Raw genomic sequence first — 22,131 nt, 5'->3', positions numbered from 1 at the left:
CACTGCACCACCCGCTTCTGCTTGGCCCAGCTCAGGACCTTCTCCTTCACACTGTACCTACGGAAGCAGAGTCACTGCCCTTGGCGGCTCACTCGCCTTTGGTACAGGCCTCCACGACCGATGAGCCCGATCCAGTTCATATCGGGAGGGATCCCCCCCCTCCCCAATAGCTTTGCCAGCATCGCGGCAAAATACTCAGTCGGCTTCGGTCCTTCAACTCCTTCGGGCAGCCCCACAATCCTCAAATTCTGTCGCCTGGATCGGTTTTCCAGGTCTTCCATTTTTCCTCGCAGATCCTTGTTAATGTCCATCACCTTCCGCATCTCCTTCCCCATCGAGGCAAGTTGATCACAGTGCTGCAATAACGTCTCCTCCACTTTCTTCAGCGCCTCCCCTTGCTCTCGCACCTCCGCCACTGCGCTCGCCACCGCCGTCATCACCGGGGAAATCGCCTCCTCCACCAGCGCACTCAAAACCTCCCTCATCTCCTTCCTCACCGTCTCCATCCATTTCGCAAACTGCTTTTCAAATTCCACAGCCATCACCTCAGTTATTCCTTCAGCCGTAAGCACTGCGGCCTCCCCTGGTGCTCCAGCCTCCATTTTCTTTGCTGACCCCGCAGTGACCTTTCCACTCCCCAACGGACTTTCAGCCGCTTTTTTCACGACCGTTTTGTTGCTGGTCTTCGACATTCTTCTCCTTTGTGCTGTCTCCCGACTTTTACTGCCTTCGCTGGCCCTAGGACCGGGCGTTAACCCCCGACAATGCCGTTCCCGAACCGGAGTCCTCCAAAGCGCGGCTGCCTCCCGCCGTCACCGAAGTCGAGATAAACTATTAATGTCAACAACACACCATGCTTCAAATAAAATGAAATCACTATTCAATCTTTAATTTGCCACGCACTCCAAAAGGAAAATCCATGTCGTTTTTCCATTTACCTCATGTAAAAGTCAACCTTACTGTTTCAGGGATCAAAGCCCAAATATGTCAGAATCAAGGTATAATCTCTGCAATCACATCAGAAATATCAATTAATAGGGCAACACGGTGGTGCAGTGGTTAGCTCTGCTGCCTCACGGCGCCGAGGTCCCAGGTTCAATCCTGGTTCTGGGTCACTGTCCGTGTGGAGTTTACCTGGGTTTCGCCCCCACAACCCAAAGATGGCTGGGTAGGTGGATTGGCCACGCTAAATTGCCCCTTAATTGGAAAAAATTAATTGGGTACTTTAAATTTATTTAAAAATATATCAATTAATTATTAATTTAAAGCAGTTACACATACCATAATTCTTCCAGTTTGCTCTTGGCAATTAAGATTGCACATTGATTTAGATTTTTGAGAATAAACTAACAGAAACAACATGGATGTAGGAACCAACTTCCAAAGCAAATTTAAATAAATTAACCCCTAGGTCTTGTGTTTTCAATCATTACCCTCAACATTTCTGAGGAAAGAGGCTCATGCCCTCGCCAATCGGTTTCTTGCAAATGCTGGCGCATTTAATTCCCTTGCACCAAGGCCTAGGCCAAGGGCGGGGAGCCATCTGCATGACATTTTCTAATGGCACCTTAGTTTTCAGAGTGTCCACCACAATGATAAGAACTTGCACAACAGGTATCTGCACTTAACCTATTCCATCCAGCACCCTACCATTTGGAATTTCTGGTATTCCCTTAATCCAAATCATCACGTTACCAACTGGAAGCAATTACAAAGTTTAAAAAAATAATAATTTAGAGTACCCAATTCATTTTTCCAATTAGGGGGCAATTTAGCGTGTTCAATCCTACCTTGCACATCTTTGGGTTGTGGGGGCGAAACCCACGCAAACACGGGGAGAATTTGCAAACTCCACACGGACAGTGACCCAGAGCCGGGATCGAACCTGGGACCTCGGCACCGTGAGACTGCAGTGTTATCACTGCGCCAATGTGCTGCCCTGCAATTACAAAGTTATCCAGAACCTGCGTACTGTATTATTTTATACTTTGACTCATGTTTCATGCACAGTCGAAGAATAGAAGCAAAATTAATACTGTTCTTTAGAGTACTAGCATATTAGCCCATGCTACAAGTATTGTGCTGTTTTCTAGGTAAATGAAAATCTCCGTTAACTGCAGTTTTTGATTAATCGGCACCACCCATTTCTTCATGCACGCTGGTTAATTTTACTATAATTGTAAATTCCCTGTGCAATGGAACAGTTCAGAGTTGAATAATTGTTAGAAACCAGACAGAGTAGAATTGCCCAACAGAAAATTCCTGTCGTTCATCTCTCAAGCCTGGGGTTTAACTTAAAATGCTGTTTACTTAACCCTCCTTTTCAGCTGAGAGTCCTAGCAGTGAGTATCTGAGTTCCCCATTCCAAAAAGGTGAAGTTGAAAAGTCTTGAAATTTAACAAAGTAAAATGTGTGGAAGGCGTTTACAGGTCATAACAGAATTGCAATTTTCCCTCTTCCCCTACGATATTCTCCTCCCCTAAGGAATAAAAAGCAAGTCATGATTGAAGAGTTAGGATAGGAGGCTAAAAGACTTGGTCAAAAATAATGGGAGGCATTAAGGCAATGACGAACACCAGGGAATCGTGATGAAGGACAAGTGGTACTTGGCATCTGACATTGAGGAAATTGAATCTAACAGCGACAAAAGAAATGATAAGGTTTTCAGTGAGCAGAGGCAGAAAGAGAAGTGGGTATTGTTGTACAGGACAGAGTCATTCATTACAGTAGAGGAGGAGGTGGTCGTGTAGCTCATCGAGTCCATGTGGAAAAGTAAACAGTCTTGGATAGTTGTGGGATTTGGAGTTCACCTCTGGATTCAGCGCGATGCCAAATGTTTGGCATGGACTGGTTCAGCTTGAATTGACAGTTTTAGACAGGTGATCTTTTTTTTTTTACATTTATGCCCTGGAGTAAACTCGGGGACTGATTCTTAGAAATTTGTGCAGGTCAATGATTGAAAGGGGTGTTCATTCATAAGCTGCGCAGGAGATGAACATTAAACCCCAGGGGCTGCTTACTGCTGACCCCTGAACTAGGAATTATTCCCCTTGCTCCCTGCACTTCAAAATGTAAACAACCCAACTTCCCTTGCTTATTCATATCAGTATATTGATTGATTTGATTTTATTGTCACATGCACCGAAGTACAGTGAAAAGTATTTTACGGCAGGTGAATCCTGATAAAGGAGCTGCGTTCCGAAAGTTAGTGATTCGAAACAAACCTGTCAGACTTTAAATAACCTGGTGTTGTAAGCCTTCTTACAGGGAACAGATCAATCCAAGGGAGAGTCGTTGAGGATTGCCAAATATTTCCCAGTTTAACCGCAGAAATGAGTTTTTGTGGCGCCTCCACTACAGGTTTTATGCTTGCCTCATGTCTTGAGGGGAAAACTGGGTAGACAATAGCTCAGTGGGCTCTCTCCAACACTAATGCCACCCTATTCGAGTCCACAACAACTGCTAGGAAACACAGGTAATTTTAAGTAATATTATTTTTATTTGTAGATATTAGAAACAAAGTATAGCTTTAGGCAAGTTTAATTTTGTGTTTCTGTGTAAGCAAGGATTAAAACGTTAGTTAGCTTCACGTTAAAGAAAGGTGTCTACATGTCTGTACGTTTTGGTTCCTTTAAAACTGTGCCGGCATCAAAATTAGAGGGTTTATGACATGAAAACAAACATGGCTTGAAGAAAAATAAACTGAGGTATTGCTTAGCAACCAGAGGCCCACCCACACTGAAAAGCATAAGTGTTTGTGGTTCAGTTGGAACCAGGTAACCGAGAAGAACACAGAAACTGCCAGCAGAGAGGCAGGACAATGGAGTGAGGGGGGTGGGGGGGGAAGCAAATCCCAGAAGCTAAAGAACAGATAGTTCCAGAACCAGGGAATGAAAGAGGAATCAGAGAAAGATCAAAGTCAAAGGGACAAAGAACTGGAATCTGAACAAGGAACGGTTAAGAAAGGGATAGAGAGAGGCTCCCAGTTAAAGACAGCTGAAAGGTGCAGCAGACTTAGAGAAATTGGCTAGTGAGAAGCCAGGCATCTGAGGTAATCCCAAAGTTGGTGAGACCTTAATACAGCCTGTAAAGCAGTGCGTGGATACCTGAGAAATTGTGTGGAAGCTTGAATGCAGGTGGCAATCCGAGGCAGAGGAATACTGAAAGGAGAGATTGAAATTCTCAAAGTGGACCCTTGGTGAAGGCATCGGAGAGAAAGCGTTACTTGGGAGAAGATTCTAAAGCGTGTGGAAGTCAAAGTTGCAGTGAGATGGGCCGGTTTAGCTCAGTGGGTTAGACAGCTGGTTTCTAATGCAGAACAAGGCCAGCAGCACGGGTTCAATTCCCGTACCGGCTTACCCGAACAGGCGCCGGAATGTGGCGACTGTGGCTTTTCACAGTAACTTCATACTTGTGACAATAAAATATTATTATTAGATCAGTTGGGTCACAATAAGATAAGTATCTGGAGGGGTGGTGTGATGAGACATCCACAGAGGTTATGCTGAGTGGTACGTATTTGCCACTTGGTTTCAGAATGTGCCGTGTCTGACCTCAGTTAGCCTGTTGGTTTGCATGGACTTTGTACTTATCGAAAACATTAGAGTACAAGTCATATTTTGTGTTATCCTTAAAAATCTGTGTACATCTGAAGATACAGGTGGGGTGAAGGCGTATTGGATTATAGTTCATCTTTTCATGTTTAATAAATGTTTTATTCTTTTGTTAAGAGTTAATTTGCAGTCCAGTGACTCGATTCATCCACATCTCTAAGCAGAAAAATAAAAGATACGGTCTATTGAACCAGGATTTACAATCTGGGACCAGACTGCCCTGTTGTAACATCAGCTGGGATTGTAACACAATGCATGAACTGAGTGTCTACATTATGTTTCATTTTAAACAAATGTAAAGGAAAACCTTCATTAAACACTGTTCAGTTTAGTAATAATATGCACAATAGGTTCCAGGAGAGTGATAGCCACAGGAAAGTACTCTATAAAACAATTTTACACACTTGCAATGGACGTGCAGTCTATACTTTCAATCTCTGCAGTACTATTTCATTGATCCTTTCATGGATGTTACAGAACAATTACAGCTGCAGGTTCACAAGCTTTTAAGTTTAAAGGCTTTTATTCCCCATGTCTATAGTTGCAATTTTTTTTGCATTTCACTCAAAAGATCACTTCACAATCTTTGACACATTTAAGGTGCGAATGCAGTTGCAAGCATTAAAAATTGGATAGCTAAATATCTACGATAGGATAAAATCTACAAAATCCTAATCACAACTGTGAAATATTCATATCATTTGCATAATTCAACAAAATCAGTGCTCATTTAAAGCACGGTAATTATTAACTTTACAACATCCACGTGTATCAATTCCACAACAACAGAATTGGCCCATGCTTCAATTTTCTGTGGTTCCCCAGCCCTGTATCATGTTCATTTTTAGATCAACAGAACCACGTTCCCAGGGATCAGCTAATCTTGATGGGTCAGGAGTGAGCAAGACATTGAAGGTTTTTCTCTTCTCAAGTCTCTGCTCGGTAGATCTGTGAGAGCATTCTTGAGATGGGAAACTTAGAGATGTAATCATGGCCAAATTCACAAACGGGGTTCTGCTCTATAGCATGGAAATGTGGAAGTGCAGTCCAGGTATAACAGCTCTGCAGTTCCTGACCAGCATGTGGAGACGAGAAATGGGACAAAAAAATAATAAAATATGCTTTCACGGAAGATGGGGCAGAGAAAGGAATAGGGGGGGCAAAAAAAGAAAGACAGAAAAGGAGCAAAAAGAAAAAAAAGTGGAGAGAAAATATGGTTAATGCATTTAAACATATTTTGATTGTCCTGCTGCTTTAACACAGCCAATGACACCCACAGAAAGAGCATTAGAACCAAACCTATAGAGTCATTTACAAAAACCAATCACCAAATTAGACTGTTGATTTGACTTACTGCTCTGCCAGACTCTCCAAAATCTATCTTCAGGTTTCCCATAGCTTTGATGATGGCCATGATGGATTGGATGGTGTTACTGTATACCACAGCCTTGTACTGTCTGCACTCTTCTTCTGAGTACCCATCCTCATGGATAATCCTAGAGAAGCCATGAAAAAAATCCTTAAAATCCACAGAACACCATCATTGCTGTCAATTCACACAGCCAGAGAAAGAAATGTTTATGATACCGTGGTCCTGGTTCCACCTCCTAACCAATTTCCAATTCATTCAGCCTCTGACACTGCCCCAATTATATTCCAGCTAATCAATTCAAACCAAATCAATTCAAACCAAAAACAGCTAAATCCATGATTCACAATTCAGAGGTATTTTTGATGCTGGCACTGTTAAGATTGTTCCTCATCGAGTCGGTTTCATTGGAATAGCTCAACTTGAAACCTTTGAACATTCATTAAGTGTAGCTTCATCATGCAAATTCTATAAAAAAAAATTAAAATCCCAATTTATCAAGTTGGAGCTGGCAATTCAGTCAGTGCCACCTTAATCACTACATTCCCCAAGAGTAGAGCACAAAGCAAAACACTCAGCAGCCATCTCCTTTGACAATCTTGAAAATCATCTCATTTGGATGACTTGAATACTGGAATATATTGAGCATCCATTGTCTTAGTGCGTGGCCATCATAAATGATAGAACCGAATCTTTAGCAATTTTGTGAGGTCACAATGTTGGGAAATTAAAAAAAGACCTGTTAATCTTCAGCAGTTTTGCTCAAGGAAATAAGAAATTTAATCTCCCTTTGCTGTATATCCCTGGAAAGACCTCTAATTCTTTGGATACCATTCTAGCCTTTGTTTCTCCTGCTCAGTATACCCTTCTCCACCCAAGGTTTACACACATCACACTGCCCCACTTTTAATAGAATCCAGAAAAGTTTTAAAGAACAACCCCTCCTATAAATGCATCTTAACATTCCTTTGGAAAACAATTTTCTATGATTGGAGGATTGCAATGTTCAAGAATGCATTATTTTCCACTATTAAAATTTATTGGCAACATTAAATACCCTAGAACAAAAATAGCAAAAAATTGCCTCTAATCATCCAGAACCACAAATCACTGACCCCCCCCCCCCTCACTCGTATTTCAGTAAGAACACCCTCATTGGTACCTGAAGAGTTACTGCCATCTTTCATACCAAGGCATTCTTGTGGCCATGTTAAAACGGTACACTCGGGAGGGCAGAACAGACTGGACATTCATCAAAACATCAAGGATAATACTTACTTCATCTGTTTCACAATTGTGCTTTTCCCCGATTCTCCAGCACCTGTCAAGATAAAATAACAGATTGCTTTCAAGAACTTGAATTTAATAATGAAGTATTACAACATAACCTCTCAAGACTGTACCGTAGTTAACATTTTTCAGTGCACTTGGTTTGTATTGATTCAAGTATACTTAGGAAGTGATGAATTGCACTGAAGTAATTTAGCTACCACTCTATTCAGCACACTAATGCTGATGTAGATGAGATATTCTGCTGACATAGATGTTGGAGGGGGAGGGGAAGAGAAAAGATTTCCCTATGTGCACAGGCATCATTTTTCCCAAATTTATTTCTTTTTTTAAATTGTAACTTCTGTAATTGGGGTACCATTGTAAAATCTATCCATTGTATGGATAAAGGAAGACACTTGCTGAATTCCATCCTGCAACATAATTCTGATGATTAAAAATTCTTGATTGGAATTCAATAAAAATTTCGCAACTGCAAAGTTAAGTGGAATAATGAAATATCCGATGAAAGGAAACCGTGCAGCAAATTAACATTCTGTTCCCAAATGAGTAACAGAATTTTGTATAATCCACTGAACTGCGGCCACTGCAAATTAATTGTAATTAATTTTTGAAAGGGCATTCATTGCCCTCCACTTAATTGAGTATCAACGTAACCAGACACGCACACCATAAGATATAGTGGTTAAAACACATCACAAGCTGCAAATATTACCTTGCACACCAGAAGTGAAAAAAAATCAATGGCAAGACATTTTATAAATAAAGACAATGTTTGAATGGAAATTGGCTAGAAGTGAAAAGTTGAAAATCATCCAAATACGTCAGTTGATTTTTTTTTATTAAACCAGTTTAGCCCTACAGGAGAGCTAATGCACTGTCTCACCTTCCCTAACCTGCATTGTTGAATAGCAATCTAATCAGCAATTGATACTATTGTGTTTTTTTGCTTCAATGTCATGCGGTACAGTGGGGATGAATAAGAGATGGGTGAATAAGTTTCCAAGTGTTGGGGTGGGAGGAACACTTTTTATAGCATGTAAGCTGAAGCCAAACTGCAGAAAAATTAATTGTTGCTCCGAATCCCTTAGCATAAAAATTCCTCAAAAATGAACTTTTGGATGAATAAGACTTTGCAATTCCGATGTCTAATAAACAGTACTGGAAATTCAAGTAAAGTCGAAGTTTGCTGACCAATGGTGTAACTTTCATCTTCTACTCAATTCTCATCTGTTCTCCCTCAGTTTAAAAAAAAGATTTGATGCACCTATTTTATTTATAGCAATGGTCTCTGCCCCAGCAGGACAACTACCAGTACCTTAAAAGACAGGAGTTGTCAAATATTTGGTGTGAAAGTACATCATGTTTCCTCTAGTAAATGTATGCAATAAATTGAAAATTCTGTATTCAACATTTTGGGTGCAAATTACATGACTCACCAGGTTTACCAAATTCTCACTGGCAGACAGCCCAATACCTGCAATACACCATGGATAATAATTTTACTCTTACGAATAAAAGTTGACCTAGTTCCCAAGACTCTGGATAAAATAAAATACCCCAAATCTGGAATTATCCCCGATGACCTTCTCTGGGCTATTTCTACTGATATCAGGGGCGAGATTCTCCGACCCCCCCGCCGGGTCGGAGAATCGCCGGGGGCTGGTGTGAATCCTGCCCCCGCCGGATTCTCCACCACCGGATATTCGGCGGGGGCGGGAATCGTGCTGGTTGCCGCTCCCCCCCCCCCCCCCCGCGCGATTCTCCGGCCCGGATGGGCCGAAGTCCCGCCGCTAAAATGCCTGTCCCGCCGCCGTAGATTAAACCACCTACCTTACCGGCGGGACAAGGCGGCGCGGGCAGGCTCCGGGGTCCTTGGTGGTGGTGGGGGGGGGGGGGGGGCGATCTGGCGCCGGGGGGTGCCCCCACGTTGGCCTGGCCTGCGATCGGGGCCCACCGATCCACAGGCAGGCCTGTGCCGTGGGGGCATTCAGCACTCTTTCCCTTCCGCCTTCGCCACGGTCTCCACCATGGCGGAGGCGGAAGAGACTCCCTCCACTGCGCATGCGCAGGATTGCCGTCAGCGGCCGCTGACGCTCCCGCACATGCGCCGCCCGGAGATGTCATTTCCGCGCCAGCTGTCGGGGCACCAAAGGCCTTTTCCGCCAGCTGGCAGGCGGAAATTCGTCCGCCGCTGGCCTAGCCTCTTAAGGTTGGGGCTCGGCCCCCAAAGATGCGGAGCATTCCGCACCTTTGGGGCGGCGCGATGCCCGACTGATTTGCGCCGTTTTGGGCGCCAGTCTGCGGACATCGCGCCGTTTCCGGAGAATCTCACCCCAGGTCTTCAAGTCCCACATTCGGCTAATTCAATGACTAACAGTGTCAGTGTCTTTCTCTTGGGCTTGCGTTTTACTGGTCTACTTCTATGTATCAACATTTCAATTTGATTGCAAACTACAATACGATCAATGTCGTGTTAAATACTCATTTTTTTCTCCCATATTCATCTTGATTGAACCTTCACCTTAATTACTTGTTTCTTTTGGATTTTTTAAAATGCCAGTCTTTTTAGCGGCAGAATTCTCCGATCCCCCAGCCGTGCGTCATTCGCTGGCAGCAGGATTCTCTCTTTCCTCCGCTTGCCATTGGAATTTCCCATTGAAGCCACCCCACGCTGCCAGGAAACCCGTGGGTGGGGTACGCTGCCAGCAGGAAGAGAGAATCCCAATGGCCGGAGGTTTCCAGCTTAGATGAAAAGCAGTAGATGGCATACTGTGCATTGCAAAACGGTCTTCCAATTAAAGGTAATAATCTCCTCAGGCAAAGGGATAGAAAATATATTGACCTCACCAAGTTGCTATGGGAGCATCAGCAAGTGGGTTGACAGCAAATCTTGTTGATATCGGAGACTTCACTGAATGAAGATTCGGAATGTTTGACCTTTGATGAAATTCTGAACTCAATCATTGGTTAATTAATCTCAAAAGACTGGCACGGTGGCGCCGAGGACCCAGGTTTGATCCCGGCCCAGAGTCACTGTCCGGAGTTTGCGCATTATCCCCGTGTCTGTGCAGGTCTTAGCCCCACAACCCAAAGATATGCAGGTTAGGTGGATTGGCCCCGCTAAATTGCCTCTTAATTGGAATTTGTTTTATAGAAACCTCAAAACTGGTCATTTCAAAATGAAGATAAGGAATTATTCAATGGAGGGAGGCACGGTGTCGCAGTGGTTAGCACTGCTGCCTACAGCATTAAGGACCCAAGTTCGATGCCGGCCCCGGATCACTGTCCATGTGGAGTTTGCACATTGTCCCCTTGCCTGCGTGGGTTTCCTCTCCACAACCCAAAGATGTGCCGGTTTGGTGGATTGGCCACGTTAAATTGCCCCTTAATTTAAAAAAAGGAGGGGGGGGGGAAAGGAATTATTCAATGGAATAGAAAATTTCTATTTTGATTTTGTAACATCAGTGCTTAGTTTACATTCGATGGAGGTGTAGATAGGTCATTGCGGTATTGTTTAGGAGTTCCAGGTGCTTCACCTCAAGTTCAATATCTTTTCTCACAACGTCCCATTCCAGGAGGCTTAATGTTTGTGGAAAATGGTACAATACACAGTTAATGTAACAGCAGACAAATGCCAACAATGGGTTCAAAGGAAAGCAACACAGCACTGAAATAATCTGGTAACTACCTCAAAAGGTGACAAAGCTTTGAAGTGTAGATGTCCTCCACCACAATCCAAGAGATTATGAATTATACACCACTCAAAACTCTTGACATAATCAATAGCTGCTGCAGACCTATCAGGTCCCAGTGTTCTGCAAGATGCACCAGTCCTCCTCCTGCCCAGTGTCCATCCCACAACTAAACAAATCTCTTGCACACCAATGCAACATTAGCAGCTTAAAGCTACTAATTTATAAAAGTTTGTGACATTTATCACTGAATATTACAGCACAGAACAATACTGCTCAGTGCATCCTGGTTTTTAGAAAGTCCCATCCAATTAGTTCCAACACCCTGCTCTTTCCGCTAAACCCCAAATATTTTCCTTTTCAAGTTTATCTAATTTCTTTTTGAAAGTTACTACTGTATCCTTGCAAGGTGAGAGCAGTAAAATAGAGTAAAATTATTTTATAGTTGCAGCATGAAAAATTTGCCCCACAAGGAGTAGTTACTACAAAATGTTCCTTAGAAGAGTTAGTGGGCCCTGCCATTTCAGGCAGTGTACTCTGGAGGAATGATTGGACAGGCTGTCATACATAGTAGAGAATGGAGTCTAACTGCTAATTGGTTAGGCTTTTGTGTTTGTAATAGATCTGCATGTGCTAACATTCTTCCTGCTTTAACCTGGTGTTGTAAAACTTCTTACTGTGCTCACCCCAGTCCAATGCCGGCATCTCCACATCATTCTTCCTGCTGATTGGTCACCTGTGCTGAATGGCTGGCAATATGTTTCTTGAGTAAGGGTAGCTAGATGTTACTGATAAGGGGGCCACTGTCTTGAGGGATGGTGTGGTGGCAATCATCTGCCTTATGGAGTTGATCACAGTGAACCACAACCTCAAATTCGTCGATCTCAACGTAGTCATCTGAGGCCTTTGGATCTCAAACTTTCTGTACCAGGGGAAAATGGTTCAGCTGAACTCTAAGAAATGAATCAATGTACATGTTTGGATGATTTGATTTAAAATAAGGCCTTCAGTTTTATAAAGGTGGAAAATATGTTCAATTGTTCTGGTCTGATTATACGAGTCTGTTTTAATATTTATATTCTGCTCAGTGCTCAGGTCCAAACCCAGGGTTAACCAGAGGAAAGTAAATAGACTTCCAGTTCCTTCTAAAGTTTGAGATAGAGGCATGGATCAGGCATTTGAAAGTACTGTGAGTAACATCTGTTACACACACACAAAGGAACCAGTTCATGTCTGCATAGACCCAAGGTGTAAAATATACAACACTGGTGAATCTTGATACAAGAAATAAAGTGGCTTTCTGCTCAGTATTTTTTCAAATAAATTTAGAGTACCCAATTCATTTTTTCCAATTAAGGGGCAATTTAGCGTGACCAATCCACCTAGTCTGCATATCTTTGGGTTGTGGGGGGCGAAACCCACGCAAACACGGGGAGAATGTGCAAACTCAACACGGACAGTGACCCAGAGCCGGGATCGAACCTAGGACCTCGGCGCCGTGAGGCTGCACAGCTAACCCACTGGGCCACCGTGCTGCCCTCTGCTCTGTATTTTAACAATTGAATTTTAATTGAAAATATAAAAGTACATCAGTTGTCAATCTAATTTACAGAGTTAGGCACCATGATATGTCTAATTTAAATGTCATAATTGTGTGAAACACACTGGGGTCATGGAGAACACTTGCTCCTTTGAAGTTTTATCAAGGTGATCGGACCCGTTTACAAGGCAGCATTAAAAATTAACGTTTTGATTAAGGGTCTGTATCTGAAATAGCTTAATCATTCTCTTACAGATGCCAGCTGACCAACAAGAGTGTTTCCAACATTTTCCGTTTTTTATAGAAAAAAAATGATGTTACAGAGCCCAAAGGAAACCTCCGCCTGGATCAGACCATCTGAATATCTCGAATCAAACTGTGTAGTCCAGAACCCTAACAAGCGTAAATTGCTCCCCCATCAAAAGGAAACCATAATTCAGGATGACTTAAAGCCAAGCAATTTGTATTCTCAATATTTACACCTACAAAAAATATCAGTTTTAACCAGCCTGTGCAATGAATTTAAAACATCTGAAGACTCAATCTTTCATGGTCGTTTGAATTCTCCATGCCTCATCATTGGCAGGTGGCAGGATCTTACAAACCCTGCCATCAGGGAAGGCAGGAGAAGATCCCACCGGCAGGAACGGCCAAAGTATTCTGACCAGAATCAGAAATTACACCTCAGAATACCTTCTACACTTTGGTCTTTGGCCTGATCCTACTTTCCTGACCATCCCTGGTGCACTTTTCAAACATTTTAACGTAATACTTCTGGCCTGCAGAAGCATTATAGTAAAGCTCTTTTGTTTCTCCACCCCCCCACCCCGAGTTTATAATAGGGAGTTTCCAACCCCTAATTTGAAGCCATTCAAAGTGTTATGCGTGCTTTGCATATGGTATAAGTAATTTCCCAAATAAAATTATTTTAACATAAATTTAGAGTACCCATAAATTTAGAGTACCCAATTCATTTTTTTTCCAATTAAGGGGGGGGGGTGAGGCCCACGCAGACACGGGGAGAATGTGCAAACTCCACTCGGACAGTGACCTGAGGCTGGGACCGAACCCGGGGCCTCAGTGCCGTGAGGCAGCAGTGCTAACCACTGCACCGCCGTGCCGCCCTAAAATTAATTTATTTTATAGTTAAATCAATGTCACATCACAGACATATACCTATTTAGTGGTAGGATTCAGCTAGAGTATGGTGTCCATTTAAGAGGCACCACAATTTAGGAAAGATGTTGAGGCTGAGAGAAGGCCCAGAGGGAAGCAAGACGAGAGTTACATAGAGAAAGAGAAAAGTGATGGCTGGTTTACCTCAGGGTAAAGAGGTTTATGGGCAAATTAAGATGTGCATTGAAACAGAAGGGTTTTGATAAATGATATAATCCTTGGCCAAACAATGTTTTGGTGAAAGTAAAGTTTGAGATTCAATACGCTTACCAAGTGAATGAAGCCACAAGATTCCATGAGAACTTACATCAATCTTGTACTTGAATATTCAAGTACATGTGAATTAACAGGCAAATTGTGGTCAGACATACACCACACAATAAGTGATAAATGCGACCAAAATGAATTCCATGGACCTCTCAACAACCTAGATGTTAGTCACACCATGAGTCAACCAATCTCGCTGAAACTTTGCCTCACTCATGAGGTTTCCAATCAATCTTGCCTTGGAATTCTCTACAAAGGTCACTCCAATTCAGATGGTTTCAATGATGACCAAAATTGCAGTGTTTCAATCTCACCTTCTAAGACTCCCATAAGACCATAAGACATAGGAGCAGAATTAGGACACTTGGCCCATCGAGTCTGCTCCGCCATTCAATCATGGCTGATATTTTCTCATCCCTATTCTTCTGCCTTCTCCCCATAACCCCTGCTCCCCTTATTAATCAAGAACCTATCTATCTCTATCTTAAAGACACTCAGCGAATTGGCCTCCACAGCCTTCTGCGGTAACGAGTTCCACAGATTCACCACCCTCTGGCTGAAGAAAGTCCTCCTCATCTCTGTTTTAAAGGATCGTCCCTTTAGTCTGAGATGGTGTCCTCTGGTTCTAGTTTTTCCTACAAGTGGAAACATCCTCTGCATGTCCACTCTATCTAGGCCTCGCAGTATCCTGTAAGTTTCAATAAGATCCCCCCTCACCCTTCTAAACTCCAATGAGTACAGACCCAGAGTCCTCAACCATTCCTCATACGACAAGTTCTTCATTCCAGGGATCATTCTTGTGAACCTATTTCATTCTCCTGGACTCGAGTATACTCAAACGTCAACTTACAAACATAATTTCAGCTCTTCGGTTTTGCCAAGCAAGCAGAACACCACTGCTCCAAAGGGGTACTTCGTCCCAACAGCCTGGAGTCACCACCCACCAACTACCATCCTAGAGTTTCAGTATTGCTTTCAAGTCCACAAGTCTTCTTCCCATAGCCCTTTCTCTGAACTTATCTGGGACTCGCTGCTGTCCCTCGTCTTTGTCCCTCACCTGGAACACTTGTTGGCTGACTAAAATATTGACTGCTCATTGACCCTTGAACTGATCTGGTGATCTATCAAAACACTCCATGAGAGTTGCACCCTTCTTACTTGGCAGGGACAAATGTAACAAACAGTGGAACATCCTGTCCCTCAAATGTGGTATTCTCAACAGACTGCTTGCTAATTTAGCACACAGATACAGCAAAAATGATTTCATAACAGGAGAAACACAGTTTCCAGCAGCAGAACAGTTGGTAACTACAAATTACAGATTATGGTAATTTCGCAAAAGAATCAGTGTCAAGATGAGTTTTTTCTTTAAAACCACAGAGCAGCATCTGGAACGCAGTGTAGAAAATTTGATGGCAGCAGAAACATTAATAATTTTCAAAAAGGGAATTGGATAATAACTATTTTCAACAGGATAGACTTGCACGGCTATGGAGAAAGGGAGGGGAGTGGAAGTAACTGAATATTCCTTTCAATGATCCAGCACAGACATAGTGGGCCAAAAGGCAGCCTCCTGTGCGATGTCATTCTATGATTCTAGTTTTCTAAAACAGGCGGGAGTCAAAAATTGAATCTTGACAGAACACAAGATACGTGCAATACCATGACTGCCTGCGTTCAGCAGTAATATGGTCATTGTTAAGCCAGCTGGCCAGATCTCAGTGCTAACAATAGGTGCAGTGGCATTGGGTGTAGCAAGTACACTTAGAGCAATGTATGAAACTGCCAAGGTTCAATCAATAAGCAGAAAGGCGGCAGTGAATCCCAGAGGATCAAGAAAAATTAGCTACATTCAAAGAATGCTCCTATGTCAGTAAATATAGACACTTATAGATCAGTAAATGGTAGAGGGTCACAACCACGTGGCAATGTAAAATAAAACTACATAACCTCACCACAGTGAAGAGACAAATAGGGCAAGGAGTGCCAATCCTACTTACAAAATGATTGCCTATTTTAAGTAAAAAAGAATAGTAGAGTGGCCGATTTATTTCCAAAAGGTATTATGTAGCCAGAACTGATGACTGGCAACATTTATCAAGACTGCAGTATACTCAAGGGAACCTTGAAGGCTTTATAAATGAATGAAATTGTTTCATGGAATGTCATGTGAACCTCAAGCATAACTAACATCTATATGCTTTTCTATTAAAGGAAGGCATACTATGCTTGTATCTCTTTCTCCTTCCCCCACCACCACAATATTGATCAACAACACATCAGCCTAACCCATTTCCCATTTGTGTGTGTGTGGGGGGGGGAGGGAAAGAGTCCAAAACACAAGGTCTTAAAAATAAGAGAATCAAAAATAAGAGAATTTAGGAGAAACTTCTTTGTCCAAAGAGTGGTCTGAATGTGAAATGCGTTACAACAAGGAGTCCTTGCGGTGAATAGTTTAGGTATGTTGGTATGTTTCGAGGGAATCTGGATAAGCAGAGGGAAAGAAATAGAAGGACTTGCTACTCGGGTCAGGTGTTGAGGCTGGGAGGAGGCTGGTGTGGAGAATAAATACAGGAGTAGCCCCAGTTGGGCTGATGGCTTGATTTTACATTGTAGATTTTAGGCAATTCTATTAATATAATTCTTATTGATGGACAAATAAACGCAATTTGTTTTTGATACACAATAGTCCACACTGTAAATAAACTGGAACCAATTCCCGGTGTTTTAAATATATTGCAATAATTTTCTAATTCCCATCGATTTGCATTTTGTTAATTCCCATGAATTTTGCATTTTCTGCACTAACCACAGCTACTGAATGGATAAAAGAGGCCATTTGCGCGGGGATTATTTAACCAAATGAGCTCAGATCATGATCAGCTGTCAGTACGAAAACACTGTTCAGCTGGTGAGATGCACATTAACAGGACTGCAAAGCCATGGGAATTAAAAGATTTCTTTGACATGATAGTTTATAGACCGCCCGGTAGGGGCGACTGACTAAATACCAGCTGGGCATCAGGTGTGAATCACTAGCTGAGCATAACAAACTGCTTTATAAACTTGTGAATTTTTTCCATTGAAAAAAAAAGCATAATAAACAACTGGTTTGCTGTTAATTAATTCAACATTTAAAGTTTATATAGAGTTTGATAGGGCTCCAAACTCTGAGTGGATCTACAATCATTCAGCAGAATTTGATCTCACATCATCTTCAGGTACCTCAGCATATTGGGGGCCTCTGATCAAAGTGGCCTCTCGAGTGAGAAAGATTCCTCCAAAAAAGTATCTCGATTTCAGCAACGTGCAAGGAGGTCCCAAGAGGTCATTTAGCTCTCTGTATTCATATCAACTGATATCTCAAAGTATTCCAATTTCCATGGACTTGCAGTTTGGTTCATGTGCATGTCACCTGTTGAACAGAGCTCTCCTAATGGCAGTTGATAATGACCAGAGATGAATGACCAGAGCCCTTACACTTCAGAGTAACTGACCTACAAATAGCCAATGGCAAAAGTCTGGAAACATGTAGGGTTAGCCTTCAGATTTCAGAGGGCCACAGCAATCCTTGTCCCTGCTCATATCAGCCTTTGGAGAGTTTTACTGCTCGTTTTATTTCTAGTTTTATCCCAGCTTAGATAAAGCAACTCCAACTGTACTTCCACATCATGCCATTACTTAACATACATTACATTTTTTAAAGCACTTGCTAAAAGCTTAGTCAAGTTTATAGTACTTTTTTTTTTAAATTTAGAGTACCCAATAGGTTTTTTTCAATTAAGAGGCAATTTAGCATGGCCAATCCACCTACCAGGCACATCTTTGGGTTGTGGGGGTGAAACCCACGCAAACACGAGGAGAATGTGCAAACTCCACTCCGACAATGATCCAGAGCTGGGATCGAACCTGGGATCTCGGCGCCGTGAGGCAGCAGTGCTAACCACTGCGACACCGTGCTGCCCAAGTTTATAGTACTTCTTCCGCACTGTAAATTCTATGATTCTAAACCTATCATATCAAGGTTGGTAGGCAAGTTAATGTTAAAGCTTCCTCAGGACAAAAATTGAAAAATAGGTACTTTTTAAACAGGTGCCACAATCTTGCCACTACAAGCAGATATCTCTTTGGCTTCTCAAAAAACTGTGGCCTTGTCAACCTTAAAATCTGTGAACCTCTTCAATGTTGGATAGTTGACTGCATTAAAAGGTGCTATATAAATGCCAGCTGTTGAGTGGAAAAATCATGATTTCTTCATTCATTATTGGACTGGATTTGTTTTTTGTCACGTGTACCAAGGTACAGTGAAAAGCATTTTTCTGCAAGCAGCTCAAACAGATCATTTAGTACATGAAAAGAAAATACATAATAGGAAGTTTGTAAGTATTAGAGATGTATATCCAAGCAAAGAGAAACTTTGCAAATCTATCAAAGCATCCAGCCAAAATCTTTTAACATAAGTAGGTCCAAAACTAACCCTCATTTTTTTATGGAATAACAGACCCAATAAGCTTTCATGCAATTTAGGCCCAACTTGGGAAAGAAAGCTGAGAACTCCTTTCTGTCTCCACCCTCCCCACCAACTTGGCACGGCAGAAAACAATCTGTGTGCATTTTTCTGAATTCCCGCTTTCTAACCATCATCTGTGGCACGATTTTGTCAGAACAACCTATGCCTGCTCATATGAGGGATAATGTGTAACAAAAACAGGTGAATAAGATGATTCATAAATCAGGGTGGCATCACCCCAACTGAGATACTTTTCCAACTCTTCCTCACAATCCCATCCCCTCCTATTCTCTTCATTGATCCCTTAGCCGGCCCTTCTGATTCGCTCTTGCCTTCCGACCTGAAGGCAGCATTCGAGTATACCGATGGAGAAATAAATGTACCAGTACATGTATGATGTAAAACAAAGTGCAATATAGCATGCTATGTATTTTGATTGCATGTTTGTTTTGCGTGGGTTATGTAGGCAGCTTTGTGATTTATCAGTAACTCTATACTTAAAATAAAAAAAACTGGCTGTGCCGAGAGTAATGGAAGTCTGAAAATCAGCAAGCATCTGTGGAGAGTAATGGTATTGATGTCCAGCTAGAATGCTTACGTATCAAGCCTCCACCATCCATCCTGCCCCCAAATACCTCCTCCTTTGGCAGTGTTCATTTCTTTTAATCATGCAGCTGTAAATTACATTAAGGAACAACATAAATCGAAAATCAGATTTTCCTTTAACCATCCCAGAACATCCTAGCATAGGAGTCCTGGCTAAAACAAAGAGTGGCATGAGAAAAAAAATTTTGAAAAATTGAAAACACAATTTACTGCACAACACATTGATTATCCCTCACCCCCACTGAAAACAAATCTGATGAACATCACCTGGGTCAGCTACCATTTTCAGAATTGCTCTGCTATCCTCACAAAACTTACAGAAAAACTACATTCCGTCAGCTGAAAAGATTATAGACATTCTGAATCAGCAGAGTCCGTGAAACCATTATGGAATGAATTGGTTAGAGTCATAACCTACCCTAAGAATTCTTAAAAGTAAATTAAGCTTTAGGTTGGATGCCATACACAAATACATCACTCCTAAGCAAAGTTTCAAGTGCGTGCAAAACTCAATTGAATCACTAGGTCAATAGGCACGCTGAATGCTTGCTTCGTGCGCATGGTTTGAAGATCGTACTCAGATTATGACCATTGCTCTAGGACACTAGAGCTCAGGCATAAACCCAAGAGGACAAGTGGCTCAATTCATTTATTCCATGTGAAAACAAAAGTCACGTGCACTGAACACAGTAAGCCACAACAACATTTCTGCTTCATTGCTGTAGACCCTTAACTAATTTGCTCCAGTACAATTTAAGCACTGATATCTAATCAACACGGAACGTATCCCCTATACACATGATCCACAAAAAACACCAACAAATCCAGCCCAAGGATCACATCAGTCCAGTCTCAATCAAAATGAAGATAAAAGGAGTAATGTGTGTGAAACAATGACACTCATCAATTACCCACTCATTGATGTGCAGTTTACATCCCATTAGGACCACTCAGCTCCAGACCTTATTCTCGCCTTGATTCAAACATAGACATAAAAGCTGTATTCCAGGTATGAGGTGGAAGAACGTGGCCCCTGACATAAAGGCAGCATACCAAATTTAGCAGCAAGAAGCCGTAATAAAACAAAAGTCAATGGGATCAAGGGAATATTCCTCAGTTGCTAAAGTTAAACCTGTCACAAAGGATGATGGTATGGTTGATCGCAGAGAATCATCTCAGCCTCTGACATTGGTGTAAGAGTTCCTCAGGATAGCATTCAGCACCATTCTCAATTCCTTATAATCAAGAGGTTGATGCCAAATGCAACGGACCGAGAACATATCCAGGCTTGGGGGGGGGGGGGTAAATGCACGCAACAGTTCATCACAAGGAGACAGGATACAACCATCACTTGAGCCCCAGAGAGTGGGGGATGTTCAGTTGATTATGGCCAAGATTGATAATTTTTTTAGACTCCAAGGCAATCGTAGAGATAATGGTTTTGAGAGGGAAAGTGTCGCCATGGTTGAAGATCAGCCTTGATCTTTTTGAATGACAGAGCAAACTTGAGGGGCTGGCTGCATAGCCTAATCCTGTTACTATTTCTTATGTTCAACAGGTTTGTTTCAAACACTAGCTTTCAGAGCACTGCTCCTTCTCAGGTGAGTGCTCCGAAAGCTAGTGTTTGAAACAAACCTGTTGGACTTTAACCTGGTGTTGTAAGACTTCTTACTGTGCTCACCCCAGTCCAACGCCGGCATCTCCACATTATTTCTTATGTTGGCATTCAATGGCATGACTATCAGAGTATCTACCATCAACAACCTGGGATCATATGGTTTATTTACCAGAAACTTAGCTCATCATCAACAGAAATGTTGACTTGAACACCATTTTACCATTTCATCAATGTCACAAGACCTCTGAACCTAACAGCACTGGAGCATCACCTTCACCAGAAAGACTGTACAATTCAAGGCAGCAGCTTACCATCACCGTCTCAAGGTCAGCTAAGAAAAGGTCATAAATGTCAGCCTCGTCAGCAACGCCAACATCCAAGAATTATATTCTTTTAAATAAATGCTGCAACTACAAGAACAGGTCAGATGCTGGTATTGCGTGTTAGATCTCTCACCTCTATAAAACTTCTCCATTACCTGCAACGCAAAAGCCAGAAGCATGATGAAACACAGGTGGAGTATCCTTGATCAGAAACCTCCGGGTTGAGTTTCGGTATTCAGATATGATATACCCCACCACATTGGGTATAGTTAGGATGAATAAATCGTGACTTGTGGAAACTTGTGTAGGAGTGAAGAGTTGGAGAAAAGGTCCCTCAGTGATATGTTAAATAGCTTGTGAAGCAAGGGAAAACATCCTCCAGCAGACTGGTGTTGGCACTCATACCTGTACTTCGAACAACTTGCTGATTCCATTTGAATTTCATTTTCTTGGTCGAACATGGCTGCCATGATAGGATTTGGGTCAGAAGCAAAGGTTCTCACTGCAGCTGGGCACAAGTTAAGGCAAATAACTAGACTTCCCCACACTAAAGGTCAGGCGTGGTCAGCCAATCTATGTTGACTAGGGTCATGTCAGCTCATTCAGGGTCTTCCCATGATAAAGGTTGATGATGTTCAAAGAAAGTGCGGCTTTTGGATGTGTTCGATTTTTGGATTTACAGATAAAAGGACACTCAAGCTGTACTTTCAAATTTCCCGGTTGAGTGCCGCTGCATCAAGGTTCAAGAAGTTCAACAACTTCTAGAATGAGGTAGTCTGTTTAATCACCGCACCATCCACTATCCTAAACAATCACTCCCGCCAGTGCCAGTATGCTCGTTACAGAATGCATTATTCACAGGATACACTGCAGCAACTCACAAAAGATTCTTCAAAAAGCATGCCCCAAACCTCGGATTTCCAGCTTCGAAATGATCATGGGCAGCAGGGTTATGGGAACACCATCACATCCACGTCCTCCTTCAAGTCACGCACCATGCTGACTGGCAATATGTCACATTCCTTCAAAGTTTCTGGCTACTCTTGGAACTCCCAACCCAAAAGCATTGTGCAAACACCTTTACCACACAGACAGGAAAAATTAACAGTGACTCTCAATCTTGA

The 22,131-nt window shown here is 42.2% G+C and overlaps 1 protein-coding gene across 1 annotated transcript in view; it reads right to left on the bottom strand.

The window, feature by feature from the left end:
* LOC140388538 (guanine nucleotide-binding protein G(i) subunit alpha-2) overlaps positions 1-22,131 on the bottom strand; it is a 248,176-nt gene that overhangs the window by 136,186 nt on the left and 89,859 nt on the right. Inside the window, exons 2-3 of the mRNA XM_072472910.1 lie at positions 7,261-7,303; positions 5,968-6,109 (exon numbers count right to left, since the gene is read on the bottom strand). Coding sequence (XP_072329011.1) covers positions 5,968-6,109; positions 7,261-7,303 — 185 coding nt within the window. The remainder of the gene's footprint in view (positions 1-5,967; positions 6,110-7,260; positions 7,304-22,131) is intronic.

Source organism: Scyliorhinus torazame, chromosome 13, assembly GCF_047496885.1.
Source record: "Scyliorhinus torazame isolate Kashiwa2021f chromosome 13, sScyTor2.1, whole genome shotgun sequence".
Classification (NCBI taxonomy): domain Eukaryota; kingdom Metazoa; phylum Chordata; class Chondrichthyes; order Carcharhiniformes; family Scyliorhinidae; genus Scyliorhinus; species Scyliorhinus torazame.
The sequence above is the reverse complement of the archived record's forward strand: the minus strand, read 5'-3'. Positions and strand labels throughout refer to the sequence as shown.